The sequence below is a fragment of the Salmo salar genome, chromosome ssa01 (assembly GCF_905237065.1).
Source record: "Salmo salar chromosome ssa01, Ssal_v3.1, whole genome shotgun sequence".
Classification (NCBI taxonomy): domain Eukaryota; kingdom Metazoa; phylum Chordata; class Actinopteri; order Salmoniformes; family Salmonidae; genus Salmo; species Salmo salar.
This window is the reverse complement of record NC_059442.1, coordinates 52,179,688-52,196,341: the sequence shown is the minus strand read 5'-3', so window position 1 is coordinate 52,196,341 and position 16,654 is coordinate 52,179,688. Positions and strand designations below refer to the sequence as shown.

The following is a 16,654-nucleotide window of genomic DNA, read 5'->3' as shown; positions in this document are numbered from 1 at the left end:
CATTGTGCTTGCCAATCTGCGCACTGCTCAGCTCAGGCTGACTCTTGTGAACATGGCAAACGCTCCCTGCCATGTGATCAACTCAGGAAGAGAATTGTACACAGAACTTGACCTAGACACGTACAATTCAAACGGAGTTATTTCTATATTTCTTTCCATAATGCAACAAAATATGTAATCTATACACCAATAATTCAGTGTGACTGTGGGTAGTCGTTGCTTTTTCAAATGGATATTAACTTGCTTTATTGGAAAAACGAGGGCAAGGTGAATATCCCATCCATCAACGTGTTAGATGAGCAATGAATAACATACATCATGTCTGTAGTAACCCACAGTATGCATATTTGGAATGATTATTGATCTGAAGTGTTTCAATGCATGGAAATTCTTTTTCAGACATTCCTCAGTCGACTACGCCTCTGGTTTAATATTCTTGACCCAAGTTCCTTGCTCTGCTCTGATGTGAGTATCGAGGAAATGTGACTTATGAATGATTACATTTTTTTGTAAACTCCACATGTGACTCGATTGTGGAGAGAACCGTTAACTGGATGTGAACTAGCCTTTGATCATGACTCTCAGTTCTGTTACACATGAGCGTCATTGGACGAAGGCGTCTTCTGTAAGGGGGAGTATTTTTAACAGCATGGACGCTCGGTCTGAACGTTAACAGCTACCTTCTCTTGCTGTAAAGATTTGGATGCATAAAGACCTTAACTTTCATATTAGCGATAAATAATTTTCCAAAAACAAAAGGTTAAATTGATACACACTTTTTTATAGGGTTAGGGTTCACACATGGCCATATTTCGATGTTAGAGCGGTTGTTTACAGAATGCAGGGAAGACCTGTGCTAATTAGCCATCTGTAGTGCTGAGCAATTAGTGCTTTGAGGTCGTTTCGATTATAAAAAAAGAATGGTTTTCGGTTTAGAATATATATATTTTTTTACATGAAGTGCATTATGTAGGTTGAATGCTATAACAACCCAGAATACAACAATAAAAAACCCACGATGGTAGTGACTGTCCATTACTGCTTATCACTTAACCATCATTTATTCACATTACTTTAATACAATATTTCAGTTGTGTATTTTACATTTTGTTTTATTCTTCAAAGTAAAAAAAGGTATACTTTTATGACATCTGAATACCAACTATCAATCACTTTGATCATGTATTTTCAGATACCTCGCCAAGCAACAGCTGCTATCTATGTCACCTCACGATCAGGCATTCTTCTCTCTTCAGTAGCAGGCGTAAAAAGAAAAGGAGAGCTCAGATGCAATATTTTTATAACCAATGTTTCGACAGCCAAGCTGTCTTTTTCTTCTTCGATGAGGTTTAACAGCGGTTGGCATCCAATATGTTGCATTACCGCCACCAACTAGACTGGAGTACAACTCCCTTATACTTTGCTTGAAAAAATAAACAAACAAATACCCTACCATCTAACATATTAACTAGGGAAATTGTGTCACTTCTCTTGCGTTCTGTGCAAGCAGAGTCAGGGTATATGCAGCAGTTTGGGCTGTGAAGACCATTTCTTCCTAACAAAGACCGTAATTAATTTGCCCGAATTTTACATAATTATGACATAACATTGAAGGTTGTGCAATGTAACAGCAATATTTAGACTTAGGGATGCCACCCGTTCGATAAAATTCGGAACGGTTCCGTATTTCACTGAAAGAATAAACGTTTTGTTTTCGAAATGATAGTTTCTGGATTTGACCATATTAATGACCTATGGCTCCTATTTCTGTGTGTTTATTATAATTAAGTCTATGATTTGATATGTGATTGAGCGGTGGTAGGCAGCAGCAGGCTCGTAAGCATTCATTCAAACCGCACTTTCCTCCTTGCCAGCAGCTCTTCGCAATGCTTGAAACACAGCGCTGTTTATGACTTCAAGCCTATCAACTCCCGAGACTAGGCTGGCAATAAAAGAGTGCCTATAAGAACAGCCAGTAGTCAAAGGTATACGAAATACAAATGGTATAGAGAGAAATAGTCCTATAATAACTACAACCTAAAACTTCTTAACTGGGAATATTGAAGACTCATGTTAAAAGGAACCACCAGCTTTCCTATGTTCTGAGCAAGGAACTTAAACGTTAGATTTTTTACATGGCACATATTGCACTTTTACTTCTCCAACACTGTTTTTGCATTATTTAAACCAAATTGAACATGCTTCATTATTTATTTGAGACTAAATAGATTTTATTTATGTATTCTATTAAGTTAAAATAAGTGTTCATTCAGTATTGTTGTAATTGTTATATATATATATATATATATATATATATACTGCTCAAAAAAATAAAGGGAACACTTAAACAACACAATGTAACTCCAAGTCAATCACACTTCTGTGAAATCAAACTGTCCACTTATGAAGCAACACTGATTGACAATACATTTCACATGCTGTTGTGCAAATGGAAGAGACAACAGGTGGAAATGATAGGCAATAAGCAAGACACCCCCAATAAAGGAGTGGTTCTGCAGGTGGAGACCACAGACCACTTCTCAGTTCCTATGCTTCCTGGCTGATGTTTTGGTCACTTTTGAATGCTGGCGGTGCTTTCACTCTAGTGGTAGCATGAGACGGAGTCTACAACCCACACAAGTGGCTCAGGTAGTGCAGCTCATCCAGGATGGCACATCAATGCAAGCTGTGGCAAGAAGGTTTGCTGTGTCTGTCAGCGTAGTGTCCAGAGCATGGAGGCGCTACCAGGAGACAGGCCAGTACATCAGGAGACGTGGAGGAGGCCGTAGGAGGGCAACAACCCAGCAGCAGGACCGCAACCTCCGCCTTTGTGCAAGGAGGAGCACTGCCAGAGCCCTGCAAAATGACCTCCAGCAGGCCACAAATGTGCATGTGTCTGCTCAAATGGTCAGAAACAGACTCCATAAGGGTGGTATGAGGGCCCGACGTCCACAGGTGGGGGTTGTGCTTACAGCCCAACACCGTGCAGGACGTTTGGCTTTTGCCAGAGAACACCAAGATTGGCAAATTCGCCACTGGCGCCTTGTGCTCTTCACAGATGAAAGCAGGTTCACACTGAGCACATGTGACAGACGTGACAGTCTGGAGACGCTGTGGAGAACATTCTGCTGCCTGCAACATCCTCCAGCATGACCGGTTTGGCGGTGGGTCAGTTATGGTGTGGGGTGGCATTTCTTTGGGGGGCCTCACAGCCCTCCATGTGCTCGCTAGAGGTAGCCTGACTGCCATTAGGTACCGAGATGAGATCCTCAGACCCCTTGTGAGACCATGTGCTGGTGCGGTTGGCCCTGGGTTCCTCCTAATGCAAGACAATGCTAGACCTCATGTGGCTGGAGTGTGTCAGCAGTTCCTGCAAGAGGAAGGCATTGATGCTATGGACTGGCCCGCCCATTCCCCAGACCTGAATCCAATTGAGCACATCTGGGACATCATGTCTCGCTCCATCCACCAACGCCACGTTGCACCACAGACTGTCCAGGAGTTGGCGGATGCTTTAGTCCAGGTCTGGGAGGAGATCCCTCAGGAGACCATCCGCCACCTCATCAGGAGCATGCCCAGGCGTTGTAGGGAGGTCATACAGGCACATGGAGGCCACACACACTACTGAGCCTCATTTTGACTTGTTTTAAGGACATTACATCAAAGTTGGATCAGCCTGTAGTGTGGTTTTCCACTTTAATTTTGAGTGTGACTCCAAATCCAGACCTCCATGGGTTGATAAATTGGATTTCCATTGATTATTTTTGTGATTTTGTTGTCAGCACATTCAACTATGTAAAGAAAAAAGTATTTAATAAGATTATTTCTTTCATTCAGATCTAGGATGTGTTGTTTAAGTGTTCCCTTTATTTTTTTGAGCAGTGTATATTGTCCGATTATAATCGGTATCAGCATTTTGTGGTCCTCCAATAATCGGTATCGCTGTTGAAAAATCATATTCGGTCGACCTCTACCAGAAACCATGGAAAGATGGAATCATTCACACACAACTGAAAGCACGAACCACTGTATTTTAACCATGGCAAGGTGGCTGGGAATATGGCCGAATACAAACAGTGTAGTTATTCCCTCCGTAAGGCAATCAAACCTGCAAAACGTCAGTACAGAGACAAAGTGGAGTCGCAATTCAACGGCTCAGACACGAGACGTATGTGGCAGGGTCTACAGACAATCACAGACTACAAATGGAAAACCAGCCACTTCATGGACTCCGACGTCTTGCTTCCGGATAAGCTAAACACATTTTCCGCCAGCTTTGAGGATCACAGTGCCACCGACGCGGCCAGCTATCAAGGCCTGTGGGCTCTCCTCCGTGGCCAAGGTGAGTAAGACATTTAAGTGTGTTAACCCTCGCAAGGCTGCCGGCCCAGATGGCATCCCTAGCCGCGTCCACTTCGCTGATCCTCAACACGGGGGCCCCACAAGGGTGCGTGCTCACCCCCCTCCTGTACTCCCTCTTCACCCATGACTGCGTGGCCACGCACGCCTCCAAGTCAATCAAGTTTGCAGACGCAACAGTAGTAGGCCTGATTGCCAACAATGATGAGACAGCCTACAGGGAGGAGGTGAGGGTCCTGGGAGAGTGGTGCCAGGAATATAACCTCTCACTCAATGTCAACAAAACAAAGGAGCTGATCGTGGACTTCAGGAAACCGCAGAGGGAGCACCCCCCTATCCATATCGACGGGACCGCAGTGGAGAAGGTGGGAAGCTTCAAGTTCTTCGGCGTACACATCACTGACAAACTGAAATGGTCCACCCACGCAGACAGTGTGGTGAAGAAGGCGCAGCAGCGCCTCTTCAACCTCAGGAGGCTGAAGAAATTTTCCTTGGCACCTAAAACCCTCAAACTTTTACAGATGCACAATTGAGAGCATCCTGTCAGGCTGTATCACCGCCTGGTACGGCATCTGCACCGCCCACAACCGCAAGGCTTTCCAGAGGGTGGTGCGGTCTGCCCAACGCATCACTGGGGGCAAACTACCTGCTCTCCAGGACAGCTACAGCACCCTATGTCACAGGAAGGCCAACAAGATCATCAAAGGCAACAACCAACCAAGCCACTGCCTGTTCACCCCGCTATCATCCAGAAGGTGAGGTCAGTAAAGGTGCATCAAAGCTGGGACCGAGAAGCTGTTTTTCAATCTCTATCTCAAGGCCATCAGACTGTTAAATAGCCATCACTAGCACCTTAGAGGCTGCTGCCATATATACAGAGACTTAAAATCACTGGCCACTTTAATAGTGGAACACTAGTCACTTTAATAATGTTTACATATTTTGCATTACTCATCTCATGTGTATATACTGTATTTTAGTCTATGCCGCTCCGACATTGCTCATCCAAGAATTTATATATTCCTTTAGATTTGTGTGTATTGTTGTGAAATTGTTAGATATAACTTGTTCGATATTACTGCACTGTTGGAGCTAGAAACACAAGCATTTTTCTACACCCGCAATAACATCTGCTAAATGTGTATGTGACCAATAAGATTTGATTTGAGATGGAGTATTTGGCTGTTTTGGCTTCCAGAGCCAATTCACCTTTAATTAGGGCTAGGCGTCCCATCAACGTGGCAGTTGTAAATAATGCAGCGCCATGTGTCACGATCGCAGATTTTAGAGAAACAACAGATGTCGGTACATATGTGTCTTATATCGTCTGAAAGCTTAAATTCTTGTTAATATAACTGCACTGTCCAATTTACAGTAGATATTACTGCGAAAAAATGGCATGCTATTTTCTGAGGAGAGCTCCTAACAACAAAACACTTTCTTTTCACCGCGATAGGTTTGATAAGTTCACCTCTGAAGGTGAAATGTGTACTTACATTCTGAAATCTTGCTCTGATTTATCATCCAAAGGGTCCCAACTTAACCTTGCTCTGGCCATGTGATCCCGTGGCTCCGTACGGAGGGTGTGAGATGCAATTGCGTAGCCTCTGGAGGCTTTGGGAGGCCAAATCAAGCTCCGAACTGCATAGCCACACACCTCCCAAATTTTGTAACAATGCAGAGGGTTCCGTATAGCTCCGCTTTTTCATGACTGGTTGATGGTAGGTGGGGGCGGGAGGTCCTGTATAAACACAAACTCACTTCCTTGGCAACAGCTCTGCTCCAGGAAGCGCAAGAAGTATGAATGCTCTGACTTCTGCGGTGGCCGCATCGCAATCCTTGCTGTACAGCATTTTCTGCTATGCGGCCTCCGTAGAAGTCAGAGCATTCCTGCTTCTTGCGCTTCCCGGAGCAGAGCTGTTGTAAAGGAAGTGAGTTTGTGTTTATACAGGACCTCCCACCCCCACTGACCGTCAACCAACCATGGCAATGCGGAGGTATGCAGAGCCCTCCACATTGTTACAAAATTTGGGAGGCACACAGCGATGTGGTACAGAGTTTGATTTGGCCTCCGGAGGCTCCGCAATTGTGTCAACCCTCCGTACGGAGCCTCCGGATTTCATTGCCAGAGCAAGCATAAATTGTATTTAAGGCTGTAGAGTAGACCAGTGGTTTTCAACCGGTGTGCTGCGGTGTGCCTTGAGGATCTATCAGGTGTGCTGCGAAACCTTTCCTAATCTTGATAATTTGTTTGAACACTCACTTACAAACGTGACCAGTGGTATGAATGTCGGATTTTGACTTGGGCGCACCAGTGCCGCTCAGATAATTCATTGAATGGCACACATGGTTACATCTGCATTTTTGTTTCAAGTCCAGTGTGCAGGAGCTGTTGTTACAGTTGTATCATTTGAGGGGCGCACATCACAAGCAAAATTATTTGTTTAATTTTACTTTGCCTGTGAGAACCATTAGCGAAGGTCTGCGGCTTAGCAGTAACGAACCTGGTCTTAGAGCATTTCGTATTATTATGTATATAAATCCGGGACATTCTAATTAGTATGGTGTGTTACATTTGGTAAGGTTACATAAGACGGATGGTTACTAAAGGCAAAAATGAAAGGCGGGTATAACGCGAACGTCTAGCAACTCAAAGGTTGCAAGTTCGAATCTCATCACAGAAAACTTTAGCATTTTAGCTAATTACTAACTTTTCAAATACTTAGCATGTTAGCTAACCCTAACCTTAACCCTTTTAGCTAACCCTAACCTTAACCTTAATCCTTTTAGCTAGCCGTTCCCCTAATCTTAACCCTTTAACCTAACTCTTAAACTTACCCCTAACTCTTAACCCCTAGCCTAGCTAACTTTAGCAACCTATCTAGAATTCGTAACATATCATACTTTTTGCAAATTCATTACATATAAATTAATTATCATTTGTAACAATGAATACATACCACACGGAACGTAACATAAATGGAGTGTCTCAGATTTACTTACAGAATAATACAAAATGCTTTGAGACCAGGTTGCAGTACCACAGTGTCTTACAAACAAACAAACAAAGTGTGGCTTTGTCTGTGGTTGCACCTTTACGATGCAGAAAACCGCTCGTCGCTAGACCGTTCGGTTCAAAAGGAAGACCTATTTTACCAACGTTTAAAGGGGTACACACAAATTAACCATCGTGAGTAAGGAACTATGAAAATAGTTTAAATAAACTCTATTTAATCTATGAAAAATGGTTGTCACCGAAAATGTATGGATCAGAAAAGTTTTTATCACGTCAAGTTGTGCCACAGTTAAAAAAAAGGTTGAAAACCACTAGAATAGACTGTAGTAAACAGTTCACTCACACAGGAGGCCCCACTGTTTGAGTCACATTTGGGGCTATGTCACAGATCTCTTTGGCTATGTGTTCTTGCTACACATAGAATTTCAAGCACCATGAATTGTAGCTCACAAAGGTGAAAAATGTATATTCAAATTAGGGTTTATTTCTTTTTCTCAGGCTGAAATAGAAAATGCCCACTCACTCATTGGAAGTGTGGAGAGAATGGTGCATGATGAAAAGGTAGGCTAAAATTGCTGAAAAGGTAAGGTTTTTCTGTCATCATGGCAAATGTTTTCATTTGACACATTTTAAATGAAGTTCTGTTTCCTCTAGGCTGGAGATGCAGCATGGATACTTTCTCTTGTAAGTGAGATCCTACAACCAGCTAAGTCTACAACCTGTACTAAATCTGGCTTGTACAGAAACTGTCTGATATCCAGTCAGCGTGAATTGAAAAATTATAATAGTATACACTACCGTTCAAAAGTTTGGGGTCACTTAGAAATGTCCTTGTTTTTGAAAGAAAAGCATTTTTTTTTCGTCCATTAAAATAACATCAAATTGATCAGACATACAGTGTAGACATTGTTGGAAATGACTATTGTAGCTGGAAACGGCTGAGTTTAAAAAAAAATTCTAATGGAATATATACATAGGCCTACAGAGGCCCATTATCAGCATCCATCACTCCTGTGTTCCAATGGTACGTTGTGTTAGCTAATCCAAGTTTATCATTTTAAAAGGCTAATTGATCATTAGAAATCCCTTTTGCAATTATGTTAGCACAACTGAAAACTGTTGTTCTGATTTAAAGAAGCAATAAAACGGGCCTTCTTTAGACTGGTTAAGTATCTCTGGGTTCGACTACAGGCTCAAAGGCCAGAAACAAATAATTTTCTTTTGAAACTCAGTCTATTCTTGTTCTGAGAAATTAAGGCTATTCCATGCGCGAAATCGCCAAGAAACTGAAGATATCGTACAACGCTGTGTACTACTCCCTTCAAAGAACAGAGCAAACTGGCTCTAAACAGAATAGAAAGAGTGGGAGGCCCCGGTGCACAACTGAGCAAGAGGACAAGTACATTAGTGTCTAGTTTTACAAACAGACGCCTCACAAGTCCTCAACTGGCAGCTTCATTAAATAGTATCCGCAAAACACCAGTCTCAATGTCAACAGTGAAGAGGCGACTCTGGGGTGTTGGCCTTCTAGGCAGAGTTCCTCTGTCCAGTGTCTGTGTTCTTTTGCCCATCTATTATTTTCATTGGCCAGTCTGAGATAATGCTTTTTCTTTTCAACTCTGTTTCTGGCCATTTTGAGCCTGTAATCGAACCCACAAATGCTGATGCTCCAGATAATCAACTATTCTAAAGAAGGCCAGTTTTATTGCTTCTTTAATCAGAACATCAGTTTTCAGCTGTGCTAACATAATTGCAAAAGGGTTTTCTAATGATCAATTAGCCTTTTAAAATGATAAACTTGGATTAGCTAACACAACGTGCCATTGGAACACAGGAGTGATGGTTGCTGATAATGGGCCTCTGTACGCCTATGTAGATATTCCATAAACAAAAATCTGCCGTTTCCAGCTACAATAGTCATTTACAACATTAACAATGTCTACACTGTATTTCTGATCAATTTGATGTTATTTTAATGGACAAAAGAATGTGCTTATCTTTCAAACAAGGACATTTCTAAGTGACCCCAAACTTTTGAACGGTAGTGTACATTATGGCTTGATTATGGCATTTATTTTGATATCTCTGATTGTTTCTGCAGTCTTCTGTTCATGCTGGTACTGGTGCTATACTTCCAGCTGTTTTCCGTCCTCAAGGTACTGTCTCATTAATCAAGTGAAATGTCTGATCGTAGCCTAGTTCTTTTCTCTGTGCTTATGTTACATTAGTCAAAATCCGGTCTTAGAAATCCAAGACTTAGGGCAACAAACATGGGGTAACATTGTGGGAGGCAGCCCGTCTGTCTAGAGCAGGGTCTCCAGCCCGGTTCCTGGAGAGCTAACTTCCTGTAGGATTTTGCTCCAACCCCAGTTGTAACTAACCTGTTTCATCTTATCAACCAGCTAATTGTTAGAATCAAGTGTGCTAGATTAGGGTTGGAGTGAACCTACAGGATGGTACTTCTCCAGGAACAGGGTTGGAGAGCCCCGGTCTAGAGAGACTAGCTTTTGACAGAAAATAAGGGCCACAAAATCATGATATCTTTTAACGGCATCTTTCATTTTATTTATTTTTAGCATTTTTACCAATATCAGCCCCTTTGGTAAGTGTTTTACATTTTATTTCATGGTGTATCACTTTTTACTCTAAATTGTTAGTACAAAAATGTTAATAATCACTCAAACTCCCATAGCAATTGCAGCTGGTGTATTTCAATTTCATGGTTATTTCAAATTAATTTATATAATCTCGTATTCACCACACTGTAGTGGTTAACATACTTTTCATTTTCCTTCAGGTTGTTGCCAGCTTTTTGCCACACAGTGGAGTCAAACCGGCTCTATTCTGGCAGGTAAGGGACTTGCAGATGATCACATCAACTGATATAATCATAACCAAGTACCAGTGGAGGCTCCTCAGAGGAGGAAGGGGAGGACCATCCTCCTCACTGAAATAATTTATTAAAACACTGTTTTGCAATGAAGGTCTACAGTTGACTTAACAGCACTCTGGGTATATTGACTTCAATACAAAACCTAGGAGGCTTATGGTTCTTACCCCTTTCCATAGACTTACACAGTAATTATGACAAGTTCCGGAGGACGTCCTCCAAACTATCAGAGCTCTTGCATGATCTGACATTTTGTCCACAGTCAAAGGAACAGAGAATGAATCTAGTACTGAAAGCATAAGCTACAGCTAACTAACACTGCAGTGCATAAAATGTAGTGAGTAGTTGACTCAAAGAGAGAAAGACAATAGTTGAACAGTTTTGAACAAATTCATATCTTTAAAAATTTAGAAATAAACTGGGGGAGGAAGAAAAATTGCATAAATAGGAAAGTATACCAGTTTCATTTGACCAGGATGTTGACAGCTGTGCCACACAGATTGCAAAATAGTTAGGAAGAGATTTTTGATGTACCGATTCCATGGTAAAGGGTGTATGAGTCGATATATAAAACGCTGCAAGATTTAAGACTTCGTGCTTTTCATCTAAAATGATTGTACAGAATTCTTGTCACCAACAAAATGTTTAATATTTGGGGCATACAATCATTGCAGCTCTGCAGATTTTGTTGTCAGGATACAGAATCAATAGATAATTTGTTTTGGCATTGCCCTCAGGTAGCCTGTTTCTGGTCTCAGGTTCAGGAATGGCTGAAAATGCATAACATTGATCTAAAATTGACCCTAGAGATAGTACTGTTGGGACATTTGGAGAGACCAGGTCAGTCAATTACTAATACTCTTAGTAAAAGTATTTATACACATATACACACACTCTCATTCTCGGATGGTTGAGGGGCAGCTCTTGGGGAACTGTGGGGGGATCTTAGAGGCCTGGCGGTTGGAAACTTGGGGCGGTTGCTGATGGGTCGCTGGTTCGGGTCCCCGTTTTTTGACCTTGTGGGAGATCTGTCGATGTGCCCTTGAGCAGGATGTTGACCTTAGTTGCTTCTGTGGGTCGCTCTGGATGGGAGTCTGTTAGAGCACCAATGATTCTTTTGAAAAACGTTTCTTAAATGGAAGCAAACGGAGCGAAACGGGGACGAACATACCTGAATTTGTCCAATAGAAACTCGTTTGCAACTGTTGGACTAATGATTACACCCTAGATCAGATAGATGCAGGCAAGAGTGTGCAAGGCGGTTTTGAATGTGTCACTGTCTGTCATCTTGATTATTCAAATGTTTCTCTCAACCTGTTCACCTACGTTGTAAACCTTCATTCATAGGCTAGGTTGTTGCAAGCTCATGATAGGTATAGGGGAAAATGTGAGTATCCTGTAGTAGCCTAAACCTATCGACGTTATGTTGAACTGGGTAAATGGAATATGATTGACAGTCATCCAATAAGCTTTAATAGAAAAAGGCCATGCTCATAAAAAATTGTTCTCCCTCATCTTAAATGTCACCAACCGCCACTGCCTGGTACTCAATATTGTTCACTAATGAGATAAATATTTCTGTAGTTTTTGCTTCAGAGTTACAGCGCTGGATTCAATCATGCAAATAGAAACGTATCTTCTGACAAGGTAAATAGTGAAGAAATTACCTTATTTTCACCCAATTATGTCATCCCACACTGTACTCTGTTTTCTACTGGTGTTTCATATGGGTATCATGTCTTTTCTCCATCAGGGGATTAAGACCTCTTTGAAGCAAGGTCTGTTGATTGTCGGATCAGTTGCATATGCAACATGTGCAGGGGTGAGTATCACTACTGGGGAAGAATTGTATGTATTTGGTTAATGAATTACTTGTAGAAGAGTAGATTGAGGCGGCAGGTAGCCTAGTGGCTAGAGCGTTGGGCCAGTAACCGAAAGGTTGGTAGATCGAATCCCCGAGCTGACAAGGTAAAGATCTGTCGTTCTTCCCCTGAACAAGGCAGTTAACCCACTGTTCCTAGGCCGTCATTGTAAATAAGAATTTGTTCTTAACTGACTTGCCTAGTTAACATTTTTTTTTAAAGATGATGTCAGAGGCTGTTTGATCATCAAGATGACACCAGGTTTGACTTTTCCTGTGTTTCAGGCAATTCCTCAAATAGTCATACAGCGACTTAGCATGAGCAGCCCAGCTGTCCAGATGTTTTTTAGGTCCGTATTACCAATTCCCCTCTCAGGTAAGTCCTAAGGATTTGAAAAACTATTTCTCACTTGAAAAGTGCACTGAAAGTAAGTGATCTGGGTGCACCTCAGCCACGCTCCATGTCCTAAACGATATCATAACCACCATCGATACGAGACAATACTGTGCAGCCGTATTCATCGACCTGGCCAAGCCTTTCGACTCTGTCAATCACCACATTCTTATCGGCAGACTCAACAGCCTTGGTTTCTCAAATGACTGCCTCGCCTGGTTCACCAACAACTTCTCTGACAGAGTTCAGTGTGTCAAATCGGAGGGCCTGTTGTCCGTACCTCTGGCAGTCTCTATGGGGGTGCCACAGGGTTCAATTCTCGGGCCGACTCTTTTCTCTGTATACATCAATGATGTTGCTCTTGCTGCTGGTGATTCTCTGATCCACCTCTACGCAGACGACACCATTCTGTATACTTCTGGCCCTTCTTTGGACACTGTGTTAACTAAACTCCAGACGAGCTTCAATGCCATACATCTCTCCTTCCATGCCTCCAACTGCTCTTAAATGCAAGTTAAACTAAATGCATGCTCTTCAACCAATCGCTGCCCGCACCTGCCCGCCCGTCCAGCATCACTACTCTGGACGGTTCTGACTTAGAATATGTGGACAACTATAAATACCTAGGTGTCTGGTTTGTAAACTCTCCTTCCAGACTCACATTAAGCATCTCCAATCCAAAATTAAATCTAGAATCGGCTTCCTATTTCGCAACAAAGCATCCTTCACTCATGCTGCTAAACATACCCTCGTAAACCTGACTATCCTACCGATCCTTGACTTCGGCGATGTCATTTACAAAATAGCCTCCAACACTCTACTCAACAAACTGGATGCAGTCTATCACAGTGCCATCCGTTTTGTCACCAAAGCCCCATATACTACCCACCTCTGCGACCTGTATGCTCTCGTTGGCTGGCCTTCGCTTTATATTCGTCGCCAAACCCACTGGCTCCAGGTCATCTATAAGTCTTTGCTAGGTAAAGCCCCGCCTTATCTCAGCTCACTGGTCACCATAGCAGCACCCACCCATAGCACGTGCTCCAGCAGGTATATTTCACTGGTCAAATCAAAGCCTATTCCTCCTTTGGCTGCCTTTCCTTCCAGTTCTCTGCTGCCAATGACTGGAATGAACTGCAAAAATCACTGAAACTGGAGACCCATATCTCCCTCTAACTTTAAGCACCAGCTGTCAGAGCAGCTCACAGATCACTGCACCTGTACATAGCCCATCTGTAAATAGCCCATCCAACTACCTCATCCCCATACTGTTATTTATTTTTTGCTCCTTTGCACGCCAGTATCTCTACTTGCACATTTATCTTCTGCACATCTATCACTCCAGTGTTTAATTGCTAAATCGTAATTATTTTGCCACTATGGCCTATTTATTGCCTTACCTCCCATATCTTACCTCATTTGCACACACTGTATATAGACTTTTCTATTGTGTTATTGACTGTATGTTTGTTTATTCCATGTGTAACTCTGTGTTGTTTGTGTCGCACTGCTTTGCTTTATCTTGGCCAGGTCACAGTTGTAAATGAGAACTTGTTCTCAACTGGCCTACCTGGTTAAATAAAGGTGAAATAAAATAAAAATCTGGGACATCAGGGTACCGTTACAAAGAATGATCACAATACCAATTTTAGATGAACGTTGTTACATTTTCTATCCAGAATCAGTGCCCGAGTATGACTCTGATTGTGTCTTATGAACAAAGTACTTGATAGATTTATTGATCAAAGGGTGTTTGTTTCTGAAGCCCTTATCTACATTTATGGATAGGGTGGTGTTCCTTTTCTCAGATCTGTGCTTTATCCCATAGCCTCCCTGGCCTATTTCAATGTGGTCATTGTCAGAAGTGAGGAGTCCGAGAATGGAATCCAGGTGTTTGATTCCAATGGGAGTTCTGTTGGAATCTCTCAGGCAGCTGGAGCAAAGGTGAGAGGAAAAAGTTACTGAAGTAAAATAAAAAGGCATCAGCAGGCTCTTTTAATATACCTTTGTTAATGTTCGCTGACATGTTTCCTGGTTAGGCTGTGAAGGAGACTGCTCTCTCCAGAGCTGCTCTGTTAGGCACTACAGCTGCTGTTCCTAATCTTCTTCTTTTCCTCTTGCAAAAGTAAGTCACTCGTCTTGTGCTGGGGCTGTATTTCCCACTATGACCTATTCAAGTCTTTGAGTATATAAGGTTAGCTAATCTGTTTTATAAATAGTTGGTGACACAGCTTTGCTAATATTGCCTATGATATGACTAATACAATATGTGTTTTAATCCAGGAACATTTAGCTTGAAATCAGAAAAATGATTATGAAGATGTCTTTACCTAAAGCTATTAACATATTGACCCCATCTTTTTTTCTGTCATTTCAGGGCAAGGTTTCTGCAAAGGAGCCCCCTGCTGGTGGCTCCTATACGTCACATCAGCACTGCGATCGTCCTGGGCCTGATGATCCCAGTGTCCTTCAGTCTCTATCCACAGCTTGGAACGGTAGGACCTAGATACATTAATACTGTATTTACTGTGCGCTTCTCAAAACCCAAACATACTGCAACTCAACATTTTATTCTCTGCTTTACAGATCAAAAAGGAAAAGCTGGAAAAAGAATTCGAGACTGCAGCGGTAAGCGGTGAACTATTCTACCACAGGGGGCTCTGAAGCACCAGCAAACAAGTTCTGCAGACTGCAATGTGGGAGCAGGAGGACCAAATCCGTGTGACTTCATTGACTGGGCAGCACGAGAAGTAACCTTGACGGCCACGGGATGCAGCGTTGCTTCATACACTAGGATGATGAATTCAGTCGTAATTAATTACAAATTGATAAAGGACAGAGTCCATGTTTCGATTCAGTTGAATTTAATAGCTGCAACTTGTAAGTGGATGTGAATTAACAATGCACTGCAAATGAATTGTAATCACGAGTTTGTTTAGCAAACAATGCCCTTCCTCGTACAGCTGTTCACGTTTCAAGTTTAGTGATTTGGTTTGCAAGTTCGATCTTACAAAAGCAAATCATATTACTCTCCATTATTTTAGTTTATTTTTGTCAATTGAAGTGGATTTTCTTGACAGCACAGATACTTACTTGTATTTTTAGAACAAATAGGATATTCCAGAAATGTAAAATAGATTAGTTGAATCTCCTAAAACTAGATGAGGACATGCATAGTGCACGCAACATTAGTGTCTCATTTAATCTATTCAGGCACAAAGACAAGCCTTTGAGAACAAGGGTAGAATTGCCCAATAAGTAAAACAATAAATTACATTGTTTTCAAGATGTCATATTACAGTAACAAATAGGTATGCAACATCATTTGACATAATGGTCATATATAAAACCAAAAATATTGCTCTAGTAACTAACAATAGCTGACAGCTTTCCAGGGAGGACAGAGATCCGTTATGCCTCCACCCTTGGCAATCGGTCTACTGCTTATCAAACTGAGGACACAAGTTTAGAAAAATGTTATCTGTTCTCCCTCCCATCTGACCAACACCCAAATATATGACAAATTCCTTACATTGCATTTATCCAAAGATATTAGTTCAATTTTGGAACTTTATTCAATAATAAGAATCGACAACACATTGTTAAGATAACTGATAGAAATATTTAAAATAAACTACATTTCTCATATTTGCCATGCATCTCTTACTTTCATTCTGAAATCTAAGAGGATAAATCATGATTCTTGAGACCTCAAATGATTCTGTTACGTCTTTAAAATAAACTATTGGATTGCTGAACTATGTAATGCTAGGGATACATGATTTATTAGACAGTTTAAGACACTGCAGTGCTTATATTCCCAGCCAATACATTCTGCACCTGGGGAACAAGACAACTATGTTCTCACTTGTTCATGTAAGACAAAGTAACCACAACCAAACACTGTTACCTCGTCAGTGTTCAATGGATTAGCCCTATTTCACATATTGCCAATAGCACCATTCATTTAGGTATTCGCTGTTATTGTATTATTGTCAAGACGATACTTTACAATAAAGAAAATGTATATCAATTGTTTTTTTCTGTCACGGAAAATGACAGGTAGGCTTTTAGTATTGTTAAAAATCAGGAATGCAATAGTGTGTGATACATAACACCTGAGTGCTTCCCATT

The 16,654-nt window shown here is 41.6% G+C and overlaps 1 protein-coding gene across 1 annotated transcript; it reads left to right on the top strand.

Annotated features, from left to right (window-relative positions):
- The first annotated feature begins 101 nt into the window (after nt 1-101).
- Nucleotides 102-16,281, top strand: sfxn4 (sideroflexin 4). The gene is given in 14 exon segments (NM_001139929.1): nt 102-267; nt 400-465; nt 7,874-7,936; nt 8,030-8,059; nt 9,477-9,531; nt 9,952-9,977; nt 10,173-10,226; nt 11,850-11,912; nt 12,019-12,087; nt 12,412-12,502; nt 14,349-14,464; nt 14,560-14,645; nt 14,898-15,015; nt 15,107-16,281. Coding segments are annotated over 14 exon segments (954 nt in total). The 5' UTR covers nt 102-228; the 3' UTR covers nt 15,185-16,281.
- Nucleotides 16,282-16,654: the final 373 nt, after the last annotated feature.